This window comes from Strigops habroptila, chromosome Z, assembly GCF_004027225.2.
Source record: "Strigops habroptila isolate Jane chromosome Z, bStrHab1.2.pri, whole genome shotgun sequence".
NCBI classification, from domain to species: domain Eukaryota; kingdom Metazoa; phylum Chordata; class Aves; order Psittaciformes; family Psittacidae; genus Strigops; species Strigops habroptila.
The window spans coordinates 101622890-101646954 of record NC_044302.2 but is presented as its reverse complement, the minus strand read 5'-3'; the positions used below and the strand labels follow the sequence as shown (position 1 = coordinate 101646954).

The window sequence follows — 24065 nt, the reverse complement described above, 5'->3', positions numbered from 1 at the left end:
AAATAACACACCAACTGGTGCCAGCTGCAATGGGGATGGTCAATCACTGCTGCCTCATCCCTGTTGCGCTTCAACTTTCCTTTGGCTTTTGGTCCCTACTCAACCCTTTCAGGAGTAGGAGGAAGTGGAAGTGTGTTCTAGCAAGATCCTCCACCGCTGTGTGGCTCTGCTGTGGTTTCTCCCAGTCACAGTGACACTGATCCCAGCACAAAGCACGTTTCTACTCACTGGTTTCTTCAACTTCTTCCGGAAATAGTCATACTTCTGTTTGAACTCCCTGGAGTAGGGAACTGCCTGCCAGAAAGAACCACAACCACCCGTCATTCCAGCTTACTCCATATGCATACTCCATACCTAAACACACCAAAGTCAAAGAGGTGCTATCTACATGTGTGTTCAGCCAAACCCCACCAGGCCTGGAGGACAACAGCCAAAACATGCCCATTGCTCATAGGTATGAAAGGCTTCAACCCAGAGCTTCTGTTCGTCACCTACTTACCCTCTTCTTTCTCCTTTTAGGAACAGAGAAGAGCAAACCCAACCTTTAACACAGGCAATAAATATGTGGTGTGTATTGCTGCCCTCCATGTGTCTCAGTAGGAGAGGAACATGTTTGTGATAGTGGATTTGAATATAATATCCCATGGAATATGGATCTGCACAGCAGGAATTGCCAAGCTAAGGTGGCTGCTACTCAAAAGATACGAAGTCCAAAGCAGTTTGAATCTAAAAACAAGTTACAAGCTCGCGAGGTATGTATCCAGAAGGACCTTAAAAGTAGGTTCAGGCCCTTGTATTCCTATAAGTAGTTGGGAGTTACAAGGCTCCAGTAAAGCCACATCATCATCAGACATGGTTTGGCCTCCAGGTAGTGCAGGACACAACGTGTACCTCCACAGCTACTCACTGAGGAATGGCCATGGGTAGAAATCACCTTTTCAGCCCAATGTGAGTGAATCTAATCTTAACAGCTATCAAACTATATCAAAACTCTGTTTTAAATGACTTACAATGAAAATCCACTTTTTTATGTCTTTAATCCAGAACTAAACCCCTTCATTCACAGACACCATCAATGGAAACAGGGTTTGGAAAGAGCCTTGAAAAACACAACTAAAGAAAACGCTTCCTGGCCTTGACCCTATTTCCAACTACACCCTTACTCCCTGGTCAAGATGAGGAGTAGACTTAGGAAACAACTCACTTATCAAGTTAAATGTGATTTGGGGGAGGAAAAGACTGATTTTGGGTTGCAAACAGCAGTTTCGTTTTCTGTCCCCTGAAGCTGCAAAGCTTCAGGTGCAGTTTCTACATGAGTTTCGAGGATGCTGAGCCATGAGTAATAAAATATATATACAATCACTCTAAGTCATCTCACTCTGATGATAATATAACTTTACAACAGCCATTAAATAACCTTTCAGCATGTTTGCACTGTTTAAATGCAACGTGAAATGCAATTAAAGTGTTGTCCCTGCACCAAAAGTACTATTAAAAGCATTAAGATGAGTCCTTAATGTTTAAATGGCTGCAAAATGGGTTTGGATCTTGTTTTGGCTTTAAAAGCCCCTAAACCACACACAAGTAAGTGTTATTTATCATTTCCCAGATGGACTTACTCATTTCAGCTTAACATTTCTGGGAATCCAAAGGATTTGTACCTAGTGTAGAGCAGCACCTCAAGCATTAAGTGCGTGGTACATCACTCCAAAGCAGTTCTGTTCCAGCAAGTCACTGTTATTCATCCCAGAGCAGCTGGAATTACACCCTTGTCCTTAAAATTCCTGAGGATCTATCCCAAATAGAAAGGTAACACCAGAAAATGGCCTAAAGCAGCTTAAAAAGGTCACTTGCTCCATGTATTTGATGTCTGAACATTGATATTCCAGCAAAAGCAGGTCTGTTTTCCCTAAGGCTGATGTTCTGCAGTCTCATAGTTCACCTGCACTAAGTTGTGTGTCTCCTGAACCTGAGAGACCCCTTCTTGTCTCTGTTACACTCTGGATCCACACTCCCAACTCTCCCATAGTGGAAAGAGCTCTTTGTGATGCAGACATCCAAAGGTGAGCTCCATGTCTCAGCTCTGTGGTCAGTCATGACCCAGGGGATGGGTAAATAGGACCATTTCTCCTCTATTCATCCCAAATCCCTGCTTCCTGGCCTGTTCTTGACCTCATTTGGGAAGAGGCACAACCTGCTGCTGCATGAGGCCTCCTGCCTGCACCCAGCACCCACGAGCCCCAGTGTGTAATGGACAATCCCACAGCAGTACTTACTGGACCAGTAATGGCTGGGTTCTGAAGCCTGGGGTCTTCCCACTGGGTGATCTTATTATCTGTAGCAACAAAAGCAATAGTATCATTACTCCTCGGGGGCCACACTGTGAATTGATGCTGTTCTTTCTCCCTACAACTGGTTCCCTGCCATTCCCACCACTCAGTACTCCAGGGGAGGGGGAGTGCTGGGAGGCTGCATTCACCATCTCCAAAGCCCCTCCACACTCTTTAGGTGGAAACACTCCTTGGAAACCACAGAACTACAACTGGATCCAGTGGCTTTCCACTGCTTTGATCTCAACATCTGGAGAGGAACCACATTCTACTTGGACATGGTCTTGGATTCAACTCCTGCAAGGTGAAGGAACCCAAAAACTTGGGCAAATGATGGATTAAGGTTACTCTTTGGAGACTTTGCATAAAAGAGCCAAATGTCATGCTTGGAGAAGACAATCTGTGTTCAAATTTGGAGGCAATAACAGCTCTTTAGAAACATAAAGCCTTAGAGCCTGATTTAGACCCCTAAGGGAGGTGAGAGGTTGTGCAGACCCATGGTGGGACGTGGGCCAAGTGCTCCTCACCAGATTCTGAACACCACAGAATCACAACAACACGATGGGGTTGCAACAAGAAGACAATGCTCCAAAAACCAAAGGAGGTGCCACCTGCAATGGCAAGTTTAGCTCATCCATTTCCTGCTCTGAGAGGGAGAATAGGAGGAGTAACACTACACCTACTCGTTGGACACACTGCGCTATGAACTGTATAGTAATAATCCAGGGTTTAAGGTCTGTAGTTGCTGGGGTTGGGATTAAACACACTTGTTTTATGTATTTATGGCTATTGTAGATACAAGCAAAGAACAAACTCACTTGTATTTAACTACCATGTTACTACAGTTGGAAAAGACCCCTAAGTTTGGAGTATCCCAACTGGGCTGGGATTTGAGGTGGAATTCCTATATGTTAACTGAAGGAAATCCATAAAGATCACAAGGAATTGGATCTGTCAGTTAAGTTACTATTAAAATACTACTTTATTTCCCTTTACACATGAAGCCTGGTTAGTGCTGATGGAAATCTTGAAGGAAGGCCATTGACTGGCCGCTCCAAACCCTCATGGGATCCACAGAGCAAAGGGTGACTCCTGCTCTGGCCTCTTCTTCTCCTCACTTCAACCTGCTCAAACTTCCTTCTAGAGAGCGCACTGGATTTATACAACTCATTTCTTACACCTAGTTGCATCTGAGAGGCGGTTTTCCATGCAGTTCGGAAACCGCAAGTTAGTTCTTTCTTGCCTTACAGTCCTCAGTGTGTGTGATGCTATGGACAGATCTCTGTCCCAGTTCCTTCTCCTCTAGTTCCTTCCCACTAGTTCTTGCAGTCTGGGAGCCTGTGCCAAGGCATTACCAGGGCTGATGACATTAGAGTTACTACAGGTCTTACTACATCACAGGCTGAGTTAACTCTTGTCCAGTTGGTATTTTCCATGCCTTTTTCAACCAGAATTCTGCTTATTATTCCCATTCTGAGCAACACTTTACAAGTCCTATTGACCAGCCTCTTGCTTCCCACTCCAGCAGGCTCATTCTGCTTTCTCACCCTGCCCCAATGAGCACCTCACCCCACCTGCACTAATGAGTAAATCCCCCCTAAATCACTGCTCGAATTACTAGTGAATATACTGAAGCATGGTGGAGCCAAGATGGGTGCTGAGGGGAACCCATGTAACACATCCATCCCTCTGTCAGTCACTGGAAACTGTCCTGGATCTGCTTGGAAAACCTTGTTTTCCTTCATGATACTTTCCAACAGGTAGGTTATGTTTTCCTATAAGGCTCCTGGGAAATGCAGGAGAACATGCATCCTGCAAGGAATAGGGAAGAGTGTTCTATTCAGGGATGGTGCATGATGTTGCCTACAGGCTGAGCATGAAGTAGAGACTATGGGTCCTGCAGAAGTTCGACCTGGTTCTGGTTAAAACCTAAAGACACTGTCTTTGCTGTGCAGATGAGGCCATCAGCAGAGATGTCTTGCTATCAAATCCAGCTGAAGTCTGGATCAAAACTGAGTAAAGCAATAGCAACAACCCAATCTCTCTGGGCTGCTCTGGTTCCAAACACCAACGAAAACTCACACAGTAGTTGTGAGATGCTGTAGTAAGACAGGGCTACAATGAAACATCACTTACACTAGAACTTCACTAACAGAACTGAAGAATATTAATGGGCTGGGTGCAGTTTGACATGCTATAAATAGGAAATAAGATCAGAATCAGCACTGCCACAAGACCTTCTTCAAGGAGAGGTCCAAGTACTCAGGAGTGCTCATTTCTCCACTGCCTGGATGTGGAGATGTGGCTCCATGAGCTCTTCTCATCTTATTTTCTATTCCTAGTGTAGAGTATCATTTATTAAGTGCAAAATAAGCCATGGGATCATCAACAACACCAACAACGAATCCAAAATATCAACGAGAACAAAAGAAACCACAGAGAAGGGATGTTAATGCTTCACAAGTCAGAGAGGGACAAAGCTTGATGAGCCGATTAAAAGCAAGCTTCCAGGTAGGATACAGTACCGTACGAGGGCACTAAGTCTCTGGTATCAATGTCTCCACAAATCAACACCTGGCTTCCTAAATGAAGAGTAAAATTACAAAGCTTTCACTTCAATCTTTAGTAGCTCCCTTTGTCTATTTGCTGTAGGACCTGAGGGCTTACTTACTATGGTCTATATAGAACGTTCTTCCATCCAGGTGTATTCTTTCCTCCCAACCAGGCTGGAAGTGGGAAACAAAGAGAGAAAACAAGTGAAACACTGCTACAGCTTGAAGCAATATGTCATCCAGACTGACATAAATCAGCTCATAGATGCTTGTGAGGTAGAAAACACAAATGATCACAGATGCTTTATGCTGAGCCAAACATCTTGGAAGATCCAAATCCAATACGGTATATTTTAAAGCTTGGAAGTGGAAACTTCTTGCATCAGGGTTATACCCATTGCCTACTACAAGGAAACAATGACAAATGTTGTCCATCACTGCTCAGGATTGAGAGTTTCTGCTTCTACTTCTGAATCATATGTGTATATAACAAGTATGGACACTAGGACCTCATTAGAGTGGGACGACAGTCCTAGTCCTCAATTCCTCCCTTTTATCCTTCCCTTTCCTCATCTTCCAGATGATTGTAGTAGAGAAAGGAGACTAAATGGCACACTGTTAGTATATGCAGTGCTCTCCAGCCTCATGAGTCTGGACTCATTCCACCTGTATGGTGTCCATGAGCTTCAGACCTCTATAAAATATAGATGAGGAATGAGTTCATTTCAATCTGGTGTGACAAGCTCTTGTTCTATTCTGTAGTCACTCTTCCGTCACTCAAAGATGGAGCGTGGAACTGAGTTTAGACCTGTTACAGGTTCTGTACTCCCAGTGATACGTGTCAGGCTCTCCTGATTTCACTGGTGAGACTTAAGGATGCTTTAGAGGTTATCATCCCATTCCAAAGGCTTTGTTTTGTCCTAAAGCAGCAGCACATAGAAATAAACCCAAGGTGAGATTCTTCCAAGCTTAAAGGCTCAGATAAGCACAGAAACATGCAGTCACTTCAGAAATACTATGAGCCTGATTCCTGCATCACCATAAAGCTTTCTGGTGCTGTATCTAAGCACAGCTTTAGTGTGGTCAGACAAGGGATGACAGCAACGTGTGTGCCCACTTACAACATGTGATTGCAGTGATGGATCAGATGATGTATAACACGTATATAAAATACATACACAACAGCACTTACAGGAAGAGGGCCCAAATCATTTGGGTTCAAAGATGCTTTTGATCTCAAATGCACTGGGAATTTCAGCCTTGGGTCCTCCTGGAACAGAAACATGGAACTGTAAATCCAACAGCTCGACTTGGATCTACACACAGAGTAGGGAATAAAGCAAAACATATACAATTGGGAATATGTTTTTGGGAATAAAGCAAAACATATACAATTGATAGAACATCTGGCATTTGGATCTTAGGCAGAAGTTCTTCCCTGTGAGGGTGGTGGGACACTGGAATGGGTTGAATGGAGAAGCTGTGGCTGCCCCATCCCTGGCAGTGTTCAAGGCCAGGTTGGATGGGGCTTGGAGCAACCTGCTCCAGTGGAAGGCGTCCCTATGGGAACAGGATGAGCTTTAAGGTCCCTTCCAACATAAACCAGTCTGTGATCGTATGAAATAAGTCTCCCTTCTCCAGGAGCACCAATGGCAGCACTATAGTCAGGAAATGAGCTGCTCCAGCCTGTTGTTACTGCACGGAACCATGCAGGAGATTGACTGAGATTCCTACATCAGCTTTAGGACAAGTTGGGCTGCTTTTAAAGACAAATACCACAGTAAAATGGGGGCACGCAGACACACTGAATAGATGCCAAGTGGGTCACAGCTGATGGTGCAGAGTGTCTCTTACCCACGTGGTGGTTTTGGTGTTGTGGTCAATGAAGAAGGGCCGGCCGTTGGGCGCTATCCGCATCTCCCAGCCAGGCGGGAGGAAGCTTTGAGCAACTTTATGTTGTGGTTTAGGGGAGTTGTAAGGGGAGGGCTGTGGAGACTGGGGGTTGGAGAGGGTGTCCTTCACCGCCCTGCGCACCGGGGAGTCCTTCATACCCTGCATGGAGAGAGGGGTTCGCATCCATCACACAGCATTCAGCACTGCCCAATGAATCAAACCTGGGTTCACAGCAAAGAGCTCTGCATCCCACATGGCATTAATACCAGAACTAAGGAATTAATACTAGGATTTAGGGCTGGGCCTGGTTTCCTAGGGCTTCCTTAGCTCAATTCTGCTCCTATTCAGGCAATTCTCTAACTTACCCTACGTTTAGTTACTAGGTTTTGAGTATTCTATTAGAAAATAGATAATAGTATCTAACTATCTAGATACTTAGAACTTAATTCAAGCCTTACCTGTAGCTTCTTTTGAGCCTCATTTGGATGGAAGATGAAGTTACACTACAGCATTTAAAGCACCTTGCATTAAAGCTTTCCATGTGTGGATGTGCCACCCCTGGAGACACGTTAGCTGAGCAAACCAGATCATCACATGGATGCAGCATTCCATGACATAAAAGTGAATACCATGCTCCCGTTGTTAACAGGTGGCTACAAAGAAGATGGAGACTCCCTTTGCAACAAGGAATCCCATGGGAAAGACATGGGGTGATGGGCACAAGTTACTCCTGGGAGATTCCAACTGGACACAAGAGGAACATGTTTCACTCTGAGAGCAAACAGCCACTGGAATGATGTCCCAGGGGAAAGTGTTCCCAGTGTTGGAAAGTTTTAAGATTGGGCTGCACAGGGTGCTGGGAACTAGATGACCTTAATGTGTTTTCCAACCCAACCCATCCCATTCCATGATTCTAAGTTGCAAGGACAAAGAAGCAGCCTGACAGAGGTGGATACGACTCGGTCTGGGTGTTTCTCACCTCCAGTGGAGCAGAGAGGGTCACGGTGGGTGAGCTGAGGCTGCGGGGCCGCCTGATCTGGGGTTCACTGAGGTGGTTGCTGCTGTTGGCTCCTGACCCCACCATCCCATCTTCTGCCAGCTGCAGGGGGAGTGAACCCATTAGCAAAGTGCGAGGAACACGGTTAGAACACTTACAAATGATGTGATTATTCATTGTTACATATAAGGTGCCTTCAACCCAACCCATTCCACGGTTCATACCTGCATGATGGGCCGTGTCCACGTGGTGGTTCGGTTGTTGTGGTTGACGTAGTAGGTCCTGCCCTTGGCATCCTTCCGCTCTTCCCAGCCCGATGGGAGGCCTGGGGTGGTGTGGACATAGGCCACGGAGGGCTGTGCAAGCAAGAAGTGACTGCATTGGTACCTTATAACAGCTAAAACCATCTTTCGTATGTCTATGTTTAATAACAAGGAACTTACAACTTAAACATGGTATCTGATTTAATTCAATCTCAGTTCTTCTTCATGTGTCTTTTCTGGCCATAGAGCTTGTGATTCAAGCTTTCTTCCTCAGCAAACAGCTACACTGACATCCCTCAAGCCCTTTAATTTGTAGATTAAACTAGAACTTTGTCTTTTCATGCTTCTTCCCTAAAAAGGTGGATGCTTTTTCCTGTCATTAGCATGGATAACTCAGTATGAAGTCAAGATCTCCCAAGTTCTCTTTACTTTACCACAGGGTGTCTTGAAGCAGCTGCAAGTGGGTGTAAAACCTGGAGCTGAGCCATTCTGTCATAGTCACAAGTGCTGCATTCAGGGTTTGGGGTCCTGAAGACACAAACTGGAGCCCCAACTCCAGCATGGAAAGATTCTCTTCCTACTGTTTTAGAGGGGAGGATGCTCAGGGAGTTACACTCCACATAAATCTACACGTTGGTGAAGTTTAGTCCCTTTCTAGTTTGGGACCCCTCTTAATACACCATTTGCTTTGCTAAGGGATGAAGAAGAAGTGTCCTGGCTGCCACGGAAGCAACCAGAGTGCTCAGGATAGGTGTTCTGCTCAAGGAAGTGATGGAAGCACTAATGCTGCAGGATTTTCTCCTTCCCAGCAGTTGGAAGCAAAGGGCTAAGCTCTGCAGAACACTATCTCTGCCCACGTATTAATAATGGCATCAAAGACTTGGAATGTGGTGACTTAAAGCACTGCACAAGAACATGAATCCCTTTAGGAACAGGAGAAGGAATCTGTAGTGCTCAGAACATGAACCAAACCACCTCCATCTGTCTGCTTTTACCATGGCTGCCCTGAAGAGGCTGTAGTGATGCAAAGGGCCTTTTTCTTACGGATGTAACATGGGAATCTACTGGCCCTTGAAGAATTCCAAGGTTAAATGCTGACATGTGGAACTGAGCTGCTCCTTCTATCCCAACTATCTGCTGCTTCCAAGAAGATCCCTCTTTGTAGCCTGCTCGGAAAGGATGAGAGGTTTTTAACCTGAAAGGAGCAGGATGCCGCACTTAAATGGGATGGTTTTGATGGAGCCCAATATGAATTAACCCCCTTTTCCTTGCATTACACGTTCAGAAAAGCACTTCCACATCCTTAAAACATGCCAGGATTTGAGTGAATCCCAGTCCCCCCCCATGTGATTCCAAGAGAGTGCTTGACAAAGAGGCTGGTTACCGTTGGCTCCTCACCCCCTGTGACAGTTGAAGAACGAGCTCTCCTCGCTGGACCACTCTCCTGGTAAATGACAAGGCAGGGCACAGTAAGTACACTTAGTGATGGACAGTGATGTGCTGGCAGTAAGGAAGCAGACACTCAGGTGGAGATCATGTTTAAGATCATAGCAAAGCCTCTCGAGTCATCTATCACTGATAAGCAAGCCAGGATCTCACACAGAACCCACCCAGAGATCTGATTTCAAGAGTTCTTGCACCCAATTCTCCAAGTTCATTATCCTAATGATGATAATAAGAGAATTCATTCTAAATGGAACATAATTCCCCCCCAGAATAATCAATATTTGCATGTTCTGCCCAGAATGATGGTATTTAAAACCAAAATGGTACATTCTGGTCACCAGTGAGTGCACAGAAGTCAGATGGAAAAGGCTGAATGGATACATTGAATTTTCAGGAAGGACTGAGTCAAGAGCAGCACTGAATTCAGAACAAAAGTATGTATTTAGGTGCTAGAAGATAACTTCTCATTAGCTTAGTAAGGATCAAATGTGGTGAAGATCTGGGAACATCCTTGTTTTAGAGCAATTTTGCCAGGGAAAGCAGTGTTCTCTGAGAATGAAGTGAAAGATACATCACCTAACCCAGCCTGACCCCAGCTACAGAATCCCAGACTCTACATAAAGTGAGAAGGAGCCCATAAAGTGATCGTAAGTAAAGGAGAACACCTCTAGAACAGGCTGCACTGGGAGCAGGAGAGCAAGAAGACATAGTTAAGGTGTAATTGTGCTGGAAACCACACCAGGAGAGCAGAGACAGACACCACCACTTCAGGAGCAGTTCTTTGAGCACCAGCTATTGAATTAAACCAAGAGACAACCACTGTGGTTGCTGTAACACCCAGTATTGGCTTGTAGGCCAAAACATGCAGAACCTTCCATCATTTACACCAAAGATGTGCGTGATTGTGATGTGAGAGAGAGTCTTTCTTTAAAAAGTACCTATAGATCTTCCCTGGATCTATAGATCTTTCCTAGGCCTATAGAACTGGCCTAGGAAAAGGTGTTATTCAGCAGCAGAGATTACTCAAGCATAAGGAAGGAAGAAGTTAGCTTTGCTTTACCAAGGAGAGCTGAGACTGTTCAGCAACTGTGTCCGTTACGCTGCAGGATCTTAATCTTGAAGTAGGATCCCTTTGCTGGAAGGAAAGGAAAGGAAAAGATGGTTTTAAGTTAAGGTGCCTTAAACCATGGGGGTTACTCACTAATTTCACTGTCATTTAAGCCAAACCCCTCACAATTCATATGGATGTTGCAGCTTTAATCCTTCTACAGCAATGAAAACTCAGCATTCCCTCCTGGAGTGGTTCAGGTTAACAGAGAAAAGCACTGGGATACACATCTTGTACTCATCTTTAGCACCCAAGTTACAACCTGGTTTATGTGCTATAGGTCACCTCATGTGCGAAAAGGCAGGGAAATTAAGTTGTGGAATGAGCAGGAAAGGGGAGGGTTAACTAAAGACACAATGGGATGTTACAATGCCATGGAGCTTTGGATTCCAACTAACTGCTAGGGGTAGAACTCCATGTTGTAAGGATCAATAGGGCACCTATAAATGGAATATAAGTAATACCAAAAGAAGAAAACAGGGCATGAAAATAGACCCAGTTACTACTCACATTCCTTATGTTTTACAGGTACAAACCTCTTTGTAACAAGATCTCTTGTAAACTATTAGCATCTACTTCTACTGCACCAGGTAGTGATAAATACCACTGCTCTGCTGAGTGACCCTTTATATATATTGTTAAAAACAGGGTTCATTTATCTTCCTAAGGGAGAAATGGCAACATGCACTCATTGTGATGGAGAAAAGATGTGATTTCTTCTTCCTACTATCAGAAAGCAGTGGCTAATGTTCTGCCTACATCAGTTAGCAACCTACAGAATGAATACCTACTACAAGGTGTAGTCCAACGTAAGAAATACGTCAATATTACAGTACTAAATACCCCCAGAGCTTGTTCTGAAGTGTATTATGTTGCGTGAGTGGTAGCTCATCTTTAATCAGAGCATTTTCTGGCTACTCATGGGAGGAGTGTGAGTGCACAGATAAACAGGGAAATGACCCAGCCTATTTATACCTCTCACATGGGTGCTCTTATCTACTGCGAGATAACAAAGCAACACCATGAGGCAACTATTTGAGTGCCAAACTCCACCTCTTAGGTGAGGACATCAGTGCCAAGAGCACATTCTGTTAGAGATCAGTGCTCAAAACAAGTGAATGCAACAGAGATGCAACTACCCCTTGCTTCTGTCCTGCTGAAGACTAATGAGAAAGGGTTTGGCTGACAAACATACTGACCAGCAAGTCTGAAGTGTTGTCTGGTGTTACATAGATACATGAGGAGAGTGACAAAACACTTCAACACACATACAATCACTCCTCTACTACCTGCTGGCAATTTAGGGGGGCTGTAGCTTAGCTATGGATGGATGGAGGGCCGCTGGAGCTGTCTCCGTGTAAAACAAGGGCAGGCTGGATGGGGAAAGCCAGCTGAGGGGCTCCTAGTTTCAGCTCACTGTGTACAGCCAGTTTAGAGCTGGTGGGGTTGGGAAGAACCCTGGATCCATGTTTCCTCCATGCTTAGTCATGGAGCTGATCTCAGAAGCCTTTGGGATGTTGTCACCTAATGGCTTCTTCCACCGACTATGTACTTCCAGCTCTAATCCTTTGCTACTTTTATATATGAGGAGTTCCTAAAATCCTACTATAAGGAAGCACATGCTTCACCACAGACATGTTCAGTTAAATACTGAACTTAAAAGTGATCATGTATGAAATGGCAAAGGGCAGTAGCAGATTTTCCTCTCTCCTTCGGGAATTCTAAGCTTGATACTCTACTAAGCCATATTTTGTTTTACTAAAGGTGTAACAGTAGCAGAGTCTGAGGTTAAACTCACACAGAACAACACATTAAACTGAACCCCTTCTGTTGCTCAAGGCATTTGCTCTATGGTGCTAGATCATTGTAAGTGTATGCTCAGGTTTTCCTGAGAGCAGGAATTCCCACCCACGTCTGTGTGCTTCCCATGCTTCAAACTAACAGCAGACGAGAGGTTTAGGTAGAAAGAGCAGCGTGGCACGTACAATCAAAGAACTGAGTTGTTCCCCATTGGAATCAGGAGTGACCTGCAGTCTTCTGCTCAGTTCCTCAGAAAGCTCCTGAGGACTGGGACGGGACACTGGAGATGCAGGAGGAGGTGGCAATGACAAGCTTAGGGAATCTCCACTTGCACTTGCCTCCTCTGAAATGGTTTCCCAAGGCTACCAAAAGAGAAGAAACTCCGTTAAGGCTTTATCATGACAGAGTGAGTTCTCCTTCCCCTTTGCTTCTATGTGAGCACCTTCTTGCGCCAGAGGTGTGACACTTCACTTAGTAGTAATGAACTAACCCCATCCCTACAACACACAAACAAACACTCTACTCAGTGAGAAGCAGTCACAGGGAGCAATGGGTTTGTGTTGACTCCAAACAGTCTTCACGTTGAGGAGGACACAACGCTGTACGATTCCAAACAGAGAACGATGGGGATGAAGAGATGCAAGAAAAAGGGCTCTCATTACATCAATCCCATTGGGAATTCTGCTCAAAGGGTCACTAATTCTGACTAGAAGCTTGGAAGAAACAACTGTTAGTTTTCAGCTGGGATAAACCCAACAGCTTCTCCCTCCTCTGCATCAAGGCACTGAAGAGAACTGGAGTCCATGGCAGCTCCAGCCAGTGTGTTCCCCTTTTTTATGTAACTTACTCCAGTGTTACTCAAAGCAGAACATTGGAAGTGTTACTACAGGTAACTCCTATGTATATTACTATGTGTAACTATTCCATATATTACTACCATAGTAATTCACTTACGAATGTGAAACACCAGCTTGACGTTTAGGTCTTAAACCCCAGCCCTTCCATACCTCAGGAATGTCTCCACTCTCCATTGGCTCTGGCTCCAGGTCCTCACTGATGTGCCTCCGAGAGCGGAACCGCCGATGGGCAGCCTCCTGGTTGATCTGCCTGATGTTGTTGTCTGACTCGGAGCCCACGTCACTGGATGGGGGGACACGGAGGCATGGGAAGGAGGAAAGGACAAGGAGACAATGAAGGTTCAACCAAACCATCTACTTTGCTGCTTCTCAAACCTCAGTGATGCTTTTGATGATAAAAATCAGGGAATCATGGAATGGGTTAGCTTGGAAAGGACCTTAAGGTCATCTAGTTCCAACTAGGGCCACCTTCCACTAGAGCAGGTTGTTCCAAGCCCCATCTAACCTGGCTTCCCCATCCAACCATGTCAGGCTTCATGAACGGGAGACTTTAATCTCTCAATCCAAAGTCAATAGAACTGGAAACACCTCACAAATATCATGGAATCCCAGAATCACAGGTTGGAAGGACCTCAAGGATCATCTGGTCCAGCCTTTCTAAGGCAAAGCATGACCCAGACTGGATGTCCCAGCACATCTTAAAGGAATACCCAGGTTTAAATGTAATTTCCTGGGGGTGGAGAAGTCTCTTCCATTGTTCACTGAAGCTATCCAGACTTGGGCTCTCCAGAACTAGCACATCTGTGGAAGTTCTTCCATGAAGGAAGTCTACTTTGAGATCCACAGCCCAGCACCACAACCATGATCCATCTGTTCCTGAAGAGTGTGTCTTTAAAAGTGCTCCACGGAATTCCAAGCCAGACTTTTCTCACTTACATCAAGCTTGGTCGATGCCACTGGGTAGTCCTGTTGTTATGGTTGACGTAGTAAGTCCTGCCCAGGTTGTCCACCTTCTCTTCCCACCCAGGAGGCAGCGGAGGAGGTGGTAACTCCTCCTGGCGTTGAGATGCGGAGTCACTGGAATCAACCACATCCCATCCATGCTTGGGAACGAAGGAAAAGCAGTAAGTCAACATGTTGAAGTTAAATGATGTCTCTGCTGCTTCCATGAGTGGAGAGATGCACATTCTGAACGTTCTCCAAGGAGAAGTTCACAAGTACTTCAATATAAACCCCATAGAAATAGGACAAACTATTCTGCTACAGTGCTCCTTCAACCTCTAGTAACTGGGATGCTTCCACAACATGAAACCTTACCTCAGAGTCATCCCTTTGATCACTGCTGTCCTCCTCCTGGCCACCGTTCTTAGGCATGTAGGCCATCTTCAGCCTCAAGAAGCCCTTTACACGAGACTTGTGGCTAGAAGACAAGGGGGTGCATCTCATTCACCAGCCCTTACACATGGTGGCAAAGAGCAAACCTTGAAGGAAGACATGATTTAAAACACAAAGTTCTCCCCCTCACTCACCTTCTTGGTCTGAGCAGGAAGTCCTTAAAGGTGTATGGTCTTTCCATGGTGGGGTCTTCAGTCTGGAAGTAGATAAGACATTAAAGGATGGAGACACCTGAAGAACATTCACACCACAGATGTGGTAGGAATGCTGGAGATGATGTTCAAACAAGACTGTTACAATGGGCAGACCTCTACCAGTGTCACCAGCAGAGGTTAACACCCAGCTATGGAAGCAGCCCATGATGTCCCTGCAGAAACCAACCCTCTCTTGAAAGCCTACACAGCATTAAAGAAGGAGAAGCCCATCCCAATGAATCCAAGCTGACACTGCGCTTCTGGGTGAAGACCATGCCCAATTCCAGCTGCCAGGATAACTGGACAACTGAAGCTTTCGAGAGCTACAGAACAAGCTTCACACTTGGAATCTCTCCATTGCTTCAGATACAAAAGCAAAGAGAGGAGATATTACCACCCTCTAATCAACCAACCACCCTTCCTGCCAAGGGAATCCCACCTGTCCCACTCCCTGTCCATGGTGGGACTATGTTGTCCATGGTATTCCTCTTTAAGCTCTAATAAAATGTTGGGAATGCTTCAGGAATACATAATTGGACTTCTTATGGGAAAATTGGACATAACATGAGGGTTTTCACATGTGGAGATGAGCAGAAAGAGCACGTGGAGACAAGGGCAGCGCTTACCGGGAGGTGACTGAGGGGCACATCCACCTGACCCAGGAAGTCGTCTCTGGTCTGTCAAACAAGGCAGAAAGGAGACATGAGACATCACAGATGAACATCAGTCCAGCCCCAAGGAAGCAGAAGCCAAGATGGGAGAGCACCATTAGATTAGCACCACCCAAATTCATGTCCCTGTGGAAGTGCTGAACACCACTTCTCTTCATGTTCTTCCCCATCGAGCTGGTCATCGCCTTCTCACAGAGAACCACCTCCATGGTGGCAACCACTGAGAAGGTGACAGCAGGAGCTGCTCCATCTGTAACTCCACCAACTATAGTCCATACCCATTGTACAGCCACGGAGATGGTAGGATAAAGAGAGCCCTTAAGGTCTAGAAGTTCAAAGATCTACCTGAGCTTGAAGGTGCATGTGGTGGCCTCATCACCCACGCATTCCTACCACCTTGAAGAGCATAAGGAGCCACACAAGATACCGTCTGGCCATCACTTACTGAAGAAAAGGAACATGAGAGATCAGCAGAGGTAGACAAACCATGGATGAAGCTTGAGAGGAACATGAGCGCTGTCACCACTCACTTGGCAGCTCAATAAAGCCTACAAAGAAACAGCTCCCACCAATCTTCTTGCCAGCTGATGTCTGCTCACTTCCACTATGGAGTTCACTCCACCAGAGGCACAGACACATCAGGCACTGCATGGAGAGGTTCTTGCCACTTTGGACAACGTGACTGAGACCTACCCGGAAGCACCACACAGACAGAACAAGGCCCAGGCCCCATCTGCTCATTCCTGACTGGATGAGGTGGGAATGGCCTGGAGCAGCAGGATCAGAGGCCTCCGGTGTGGTGAAGCTGAGGGGCAAGCTCTGCCCATGGAGCCACGATGTCCTCCTGAATATGATGTCCAGGAGAGGAGCAGGGATGCACCACAAGCAGCCATGGCCTTGGTCATGGAGAGAGGCTGGAGAGGACATCAACCTGGCAGTGATGAGTGCCATGGGGAGGAAGCCACAGAGATCAGGCAGAGCCCAACCACTGGAGACCTCTGGTGCTGTGCCATGGGTGCTGGGAGGAAGGAAGAGTGGGAACAGGCCATATCCTGATCCATGGCACCAGTGCCACCAGAAACCTCAGGAGAGAAACCACCACCTGGTTTGTTAATCCATGGGATTAACATGCATGGGGTGGCTCTGTCCCTGCAGCTACTCACCCCACATGGTGTTGTGGTGCCCATCCTACACGTATCTCACCTAAGCATGATGGAGTCTGTGATTTACCTGGATTGGGAATGCACTGGAGAGCCGAAGGAATGACGTTTTGGCAGCAGCTGAGGTATGAAGGACTCAACAGCAGAGATGGGTTTGCTCAGCGTGTACCTGCTGAGGAATGTCCTAAAGCAGCCCAAAGCCAAGTGTGTCAGGGAGGAGAGTCTCTGTGGATGACACCAGATAGGAGCCCAGTGATTCCCAAAGAACCTGCTGCCTATTTATAGCCCTGCCACGCATGGACTGCCAGGAAGCGCATCCCGCTGCTCCCAGGCCAAGAAGTGATTCCCAAAGCACAGGCACGCGTATCCCCATGGAACAACAGAGTGTATCTGCACCGAGACGCAAGCACCGAGCCTGAGGGACCTGATGTATCCTGTGAGCAGAGATGCTGTGAGTACACCACGTGCTTGTAACACATCTAGCAATCTTGTAGCCAAGCAGGAATACTGCAGGAATCCCTTCAGTGCTCCCAACACCTCAGGGACTCTACAGTTACCTGTTACATCCGCAGCATCACATCCACCTTGAACTGCTTCTGCCTAACCCTAAGCATCAGAAAGCCATCACAGATGTGGTCCTGCTCCTCATGGCACCTCCCTGCTCTCATTCCCAGGAAGAAAGCCACAGTGATAAGTGTATCCTGTTCCTGTAGCTCTTGATGAGAGGAGTAAATGCTTAGTTGGCAACTTTCATTCTTCTCTTATGAATTGCAACAAGACTTCACAGCCCTCACTGCCTTACGCACGGTAGACACGGACTAATAGGCCCTTGTATCCTAAAGAAGCCCATACTGTGGTCTTCTCTCTTCTGGAAGCTCCCAACCTGCCATGGTTTGACTTCAGGCCACACTGGGAGAAGACACAAGCATAAAATGGGCAGCACCAACTCAAACAGCATTGAACTGGATGAAGTTCTTCCCTGTGAGGGTGGTGGGACACTGGGATGGCTTGGATGGAGAAGCTGGGGCTGCCCCATCCCTGGCTGTGTCCAAGTCCAGCTCGGAGCAACCTGCTCTAGTGGAAGGTGTCCCTATTGGAAGTGGATGAGCTTTAAGGTCCTTTCCAACCCAAACCATGGTTCTGTGGACTAGATCCTTACTTATATGGATTAAGCAAGGCCCAATCCATAAGGATAAATCATTAAGTTCTAAAGCACTTCTCCTTTGCCGCTGGTTATTTAAACACCCACTGGGCACCTCTGCCAAGATGTGACGTGTTCCTGAAACATGGATAACATCCAAAAGGCCTCGGGACAATGCCAGGGAAGAGAGAGCTCAGGCTTGAGGCCATTCATTGGGATAAAATGGCTCCTATTGAGATCCCAGTGGAATTCACTGGGTGACACACAGGAGCCTGGCTCTGACCTGAACACCGCTATAAAAGGCTCTATGTGTGACATACAGGGAGTGTGAGTACCTACTATTATTAGTAGTCCTGCTTTAGAACAGCCTCTGAGAAGGGAGAATCCATTTTCCCTTGGATATTCAACAGAACAAGGGGAATAAGGGATGGAGTAAGCCTGGGCAGGAGGTGGGAGCTCCAGAGCACGAGGGGAGATTGAGCTGGGATCTGAGGAGGAAGTTCTTCCCTGTGGAAGGTGGGCCCTGGAAGGACCTGGAGGAGCTTTAAGGTCAGAACATGTACAAAAGGACATGGAAGTAACTCTTCCCTTTGCTAGTAACACTGGAATTTGACTTAGCAACAGGAATACTTGGAATAATTGGGATTTCACTTCACTACTGCACCTCCCACTCCTTAATGTGTGGCTTTTACTCACAGGCTGGGGAGCAGAAGTAGTTATAAGAGCAGGAAAACTTATTTAGAGGCTCTTCTTATGTAGAACACAGACATGGTCATGGGAGGTGGTTCTCTTCACATAAGTGATGCCATTTGAAGCTACTACCGCCATCCTACAAGGTGAAAGCACCACGTTCCGGTGGCTGCATGCAGCAGTACACAGCTCACCACTTTGCCACGCAGCAGCAAGTAGTTGAGGGCTGTTATTCCAAAAGGGATGTTAGTGGCAGCTCTCCTGCTCCAAGTTTTCTCCACAAAGATCCAGCCTTCAGGGAGAAAACCACCCCAAAATGAAGTGTAATCCAACTCAGACTCATTCCCAAGGAGCTTGAGGATGTGCAGCTGATCCCAAAGAGAAAAGGATGTGAAAGATGGGAATCTCCACTGCTGCAAGGGAGCGACCTTCCTGTGAGTGCAATCTAGAGGTGGCTTGGTGAGGAGGGAGGAGAACTGATGTTCTCCTTGACTGCAAACCTACCAAGCCCTGGGGATGGAGTCCATCACCCCCACCTGCAGAGGACAGAGGCTTCCCCATAGTCTCCTTGTGCAGACACAACTCACAGCACTGTACAGGTTGGGCTTGGATGGGGCTTGGAGCATCCTGGAATAGTGGGAGGTGTGCCTGTTGGAATGGAATAAGCTTTAAGGTCCCTTCAACCCAAACCAGCGTGGGACCCTCTGAGTTCCACATGAACCCCGTTTATCCCAGCGTGCTCCTTTGCTTTCCATCCCAGCTGCTCTCTTGGAGCCCAAATCCTTCCAGGACAGCATTCCTAAGGAAGGGAATGAAAAGCTGAGCTGGGAGAGCCCCAGGCTGAGAGCTGCCATTTCTGCCTGTTCCCTAAACACACCCACACCAGTTTGTTAGAGCCCTTTGTATCCCCATCAGCACAAAGAGGCCTTTGTCAGCTCGCTCCAACAGTTGTGTGACACATGAGAGTTTGGAAGTGGTTCCCAGCACTCCAGCTCCCAGATTCCAAACAATGGGAGTGTTTGTTCTGGGCCACAGCACACACACACTTCGTGGCCTATTGCCTTACGTGCTGTAGTAGCCAAAAGCATTTGGAATGAGGCTCCCAAATGAAATCCTTCCCTATTGGACATGAGCTTGGGCTTTCTGGAGGATTTTATCCTGCTCTGTAATAGAATACATCCTGCTCGCCCAAACTGCTCCTGTGTGAGAGAGGAGCTATGTGAAAGGTCAGAAACACTTGGGAGCAGTGGGAGGATGCAGCATGTTCCACTGCACATAAAGCAGCCTGAACCAATTCCCTCATTCCCTCTGGAATCACTGAACTATGGCTTTAGTTGCCCCAAGCCCCATCCAAGGGATAATAAATAGGAAAACCAGGGAAAATCAGACACACTTTTCTATTCTCATTCCATTTTTAGCAGGAGATTTAGAGCCATTTGTAGTGAGAACACTCCCCCTCTGCACTGCATACATGCAAGTCAAATGAGGAAGAAAGCCGGTGAATTCCTGCATTCCAGCTTTTCCTGCTGGCAGGAAAGGTACTACCCACTCCTTCCAACACAGACACCGAACTGAAACCTGGTGAGGGATTTACTGCTTATTTTACCTCTTCAACCCAAATCCTTAGGGATACTTTGTGCTTTTCTACTCACGACATCCACGGCGGAGCTAAACAGAAGGATATGCTGGAAGAACACGGAGCCAAACAGCTTTTCCTGGGAAAGCTGCAGAGTCATGGCAGGGCCTCACTGCAGCACACACGCAGCTCTCCCTGCTCCATGGTGCAGGCACACACATCCCAGGGAGCCCGTTTTCCCAGCTGGAGACCGCAGCAGGTCCCAGCCCGTTACCACCACCTCCATTAACACCAACTACCACTTAATTTGCCATTTACACCCTCTGAGTTTCCAGAGTCTTTCCAGCTGATGTAAGCCTGAATCCAGCCCCGGGGGTGACATGAGGATCTCGAAATACTCCACTGGACGTAAGCAGAAGCGAGAGCAACGTTAGGTTACACTGGAACTGGAGATGATTCCTGCCTTGCTCCAGGGCAATGGAGAACATTCCAGCACTGACAATGAAGCGCTGCAGTCGCCTCCGGCCCGGAGCCCCTCTCTACTCACACAATACTCAGCGTGGTACTTACTGTGGTGCTGGTTGGTGCAGGACCCTCCTGGCCAAGCCCCTGAGCCTGTTCCTCAGGACCCCGGGTGACAAGAATGCGGAAGTGCTTCTGCTCTGGTCTGATTTTGAAGAGACATCCCTGAGGAAGCCGTTCCTTTGTGCTCTGAGAGGTGTCAGAGCTGTTCCTGGGCGCTTCCGAACTCAAGCCACCATCCACGGGCTTCCCTTCTTCTGCTGGAGGCGGGATGGGGTGGGAAGTGCTCCTTTCCAGCCGGATCCGAGGGTACCGCACCAGCCTGTCCCCTTTTGTGCCAGTAAAGCCAAAGTTGTATTCACCTCCTGTGCCACTCGTGTGTGGCTGCTGTAACTGGAGCACAAAGAGCTTCTTCCCTGCGGTTGCTCCCATATCAGGCACATGCTGCAGGGACCAGCGCCGGGGTTCGGGAATGTTATTTCCAGCCTCAGGACCAAAGGGGAGTAGAGTAACCTGAGGCATGTCTGTGCTTGAAGCCCGATGCTGAATCCTCACACCACTGATGTTTAAAGCTGAAGCTGCCTCATCTCCTTGGGAAGCTGCTGAAGCATCCTCGCTCTGCTGCTTGGGAGGAAGAGTACGGAATACCCTGCGATTACAGCAAACTGTTCCATTAATTCCTTGTCCCACGGCTTCCAGCAGCCTGGGAGGGGAATTTTCCGGGGTGCCCTCTGGAGAAGAAGGATGGGTTTCCACATGGGGTTTACAAGGAAGCGTTTCCTCAGGAGATTCCTGAGGAGATTCCATGCAGCCGTTGGCAGCCGAGCGCTGGAGGGAGATCTGCATGGAGGAGCTCCTGGTTGGACGCGCATCCACAGCGCTCAGCAGCTGGGGGATGAACATGGATGTGCTCCTTTTGAGGGAGCCCACTTCCTGCACATCCCTCCCACCACCATCATCTGCTGCGTGGCGGGCCAAGGCGTGAGGGCTGCTTCTCCTTGGCAGAGTGTGGAATGCCATGAAGAAATCCTCTTCTCTCTCGCGGGCGAGGATCTCCGACTCGGGGGCCGTGTTGCTTCTCGCCGAGCCAAAATGCAAGCGGAGGCGATGGGCCATGCTTTGCCAGTGAGGAGACGAGGAGACCAGCACTGCCCCAAGTTAAAAGCCAAGCAGAGAAGCAAGGGGCCCATCTGCCAACCTGCTTGCCCCGTTAGCACTGCAGCCCTGCGAGCGACAGATAGCACAAATAGCCCGAGTGGCCAGCGGCATTCCAGGCATGATTGGGTGAGAGCGCCCATGTGGCGCTCCCACACCCCGGCCCATGGGGTAGGATGGTGGCTGTCACGTGGGCTGCCTGCCCCGCTCCAATCTAAGCTGCTGGGGGGTTTGTTTTTCCTGGTTTGCTTGGGATCAGGCCAGCGCCTTCCCAGCTGCTGCTTTTCCATCAGGGAAGCAGCTGCCGGCGGCGGCAGCACGCTCGGCACCGCGAGAAACCCAAACCCCCACGCTCCAGTGCTCAGCGACACCCAAACCCCTTCAGTTCCATGTTAAACTCGAGCCTTTCCAGTGAGCTCCACATGCAGGCGAGGAAAAGTCCCTCCGAGCTCCATGTTTCGGGATTAGGAGAGCAGGAATAAATAGAGCAGGGTTCTGCTTTCAATTTGCACTGCGCTCCCAACGTGATTAAGCAACGAGCGTCTTGCCTTTAAACAGCCACAGCTTCTCCAGTGCCCCTGTGAATGCACCACAACCTCCAGCAGCCTTTAATCCTGCAGAATTCCAGCAAAGAGCACGCTGAGACGCGTGGCAAAGCTTCCTCACTCCATCAGCACAGTGAAACAGGCCAGATGGCAGGAGAAGAAGGGCCTTATCCAGGTTTCCCAGGGAAATGCAGAGCCGGGTGGTGCACGTTGGGCTGTTCTCATTTGTCTTTAACACCGTGCAGGAACTCTGCCCGCTCCTGGCCCGGCTCCAGTGGGGAATTCAGGGAGGGAAGCAGGGCTGCGACGGCCGGCACGGAACAGGCACCAAACCCTACCACAAGCCTACACCACCCCTACAACAACCCCCCCAACCAGCTCTGTCATGACACACAAACTCAGTGCTCCGAGTGTGGCTTCATTTCAGTCACACTCCCTAAGTGTGAGCTTTGCCAACAGCTCTGAGGGTTTAAGGTGGAGGCTCATCCTCTGTGTCCACATTCCAGCCTCCCTTTGGAAGCAGCTTGTTTTCCAATGCCAGCAGATGACCAATCACTGGAGAAATGGGAGCCCAAAGCTCCATCGAGCTGCCAAGAGCCAGCACAATCCCCCATTGTGCGAGGTGGATTATGAGCCAGCAAGAAGAGAAGCATGACTGGCTTCCCCACAGCAACAGCACTGTGGTATTCCCTTGCAGCAGCACAGGTGCTGGGAGTAGTTTCTCCTATTTCCCACATAAATCCAAGGACACAGACTCTCTGTGCATCATATAGTCTCTACTTGATCATGCAGATGGACTGCAAAGGCTGAGAGTGCTTTGGTTCTTTGGGAATGGGAAGAAGAACCAAAGTTCTTGTGATGAAAACCACACCACGTATTGAGTGTTCCAGGCTGCACCAGTCAAGAGAACATTAACACCTGATCTCATAGGACAGGGTGCTACAGTTTTCCAAAGACAAAACCCCCAAGAGCCATTCACCCAGTATGGGATATATTTAACCTGACACTGCCACTTAGTCCACGTGTATCTGTGTGTAAACCTTATGTAGTTAATCACAGCACAAGCAAGAAGCAGGAAGATGTTGGGAGACTTCTCCACACAAGCTACTACATCACACGATGAAGTTTAAGACTAAAACCACCAACAATGTGCTGGACATTACATGGCAGAGAGCTGAAGCCATTAACAGAGAGTGTTGTCATCACCTTAAACCTTCCTCCAGGTACATCTCGAGTACAACCTCTGGCAACCACATCCCAAAAAAGGCATGCAGAAGGATTAGAAGGTACCAGAAGGAGACACTGAAGGGATCAGGGGATGAGGGAGCTGCTCTGTAAGTGACTAAAGGTTGGGACTTGGTTGGTTTGAAGTGGAGAAACTTCAGGAAGAACATGAGGAGGTTTCCACCTCAGAACAGTGGGTTAATGTTGTTAATGCTCTATTAATCCCCTAACAGATGCTTTTCATGCTCCCACCTGCACTTCTTCACACACTTCCTCAACCAACAGCCCCAAATCCACCTTTAGATGTGCTGCTGTCACCGGCTGTGTTACCCAGGGCCATGGGATGAGCACAACACACCAGGACAAGCACAACACACCAGGACAAACACTCACCAGCCTGTTTTCATCAAAGACCTCGAACAGGAGCCGATGGTTGGTTGGGTTCACCTGGGAGGACACACAAACAGTGTCAGGATGTTCAACCACTCAGATTCAGCTCCAAGAGGGGTTTCACTTTAAGCAAGATTAAAATGAAGCCCCAAAAAA

General features: G+C 47.7%; 1 protein-coding gene across 15 annotated transcripts in view; it reads right to left on the bottom strand.

Annotated features, from left to right (window-relative positions):
* Nucleotides 1-24065, bottom strand: part of NEDD4L (NEDD4 like E3 ubiquitin protein ligase) — a 58023-nt gene that overhangs the window by 11557 nt on the left and 22401 nt on the right. For 2 of the 15 annotated variants that reach the window (XR_003989781.1, XM_030474873.1), the window contains exons 1-17: nt 20644-21848; nt 15462-15512; nt 14776-14837; nt 14564-14666; nt 14183-14349; nt 13397-13529; nt 12575-12751; nt 10542-10616; nt 9420-9479; nt 7997-8128; nt 7755-7874; nt 6737-6934; nt 6075-6152; nt 5002-5056; nt 4856-4912; nt 2277-2335; nt 229-294 (exon numbers count right to left, since the gene is read on the bottom strand). Coding sequence is in view for 13 of the 15 variants with exons in the window: in XM_030474873.1 (XP_030330733.1) it covers nt 229-294; nt 2277-2335; nt 4856-4912; nt 5002-5056; nt 6075-6152; nt 6737-6934; nt 7755-7874; nt 7997-8128; nt 9420-9479; nt 10542-10616; nt 12575-12751; nt 13397-13529; nt 14183-14349; nt 14564-14666; nt 14776-14837; nt 15462-15512; nt 20644-21711 (2661 nt within the window). In the remaining 2 variants the exon portion in view is untranslated. Of the gene's footprint in view, nt 1-228; nt 295-2276; nt 2336-4855; nt 4913-5001; nt 5057-6074; nt 6153-6736; nt 6935-7754; nt 7875-7996; nt 8129-9419; nt 9480-10541; nt 10617-12574; nt 12752-13396; nt 13530-14182; nt 14350-14563; nt 14667-14775; nt 14838-15461; nt 15513-15851; nt 15951-16036; nt 16675-20643; nt 21868-23912; nt 23967-24065 lie in introns of those variants that run through there. The other 13 variants (XM_030474886.1, XR_003989782.1, XM_030474880.2 and 10 more) reach the window with 13 other exon arrangements.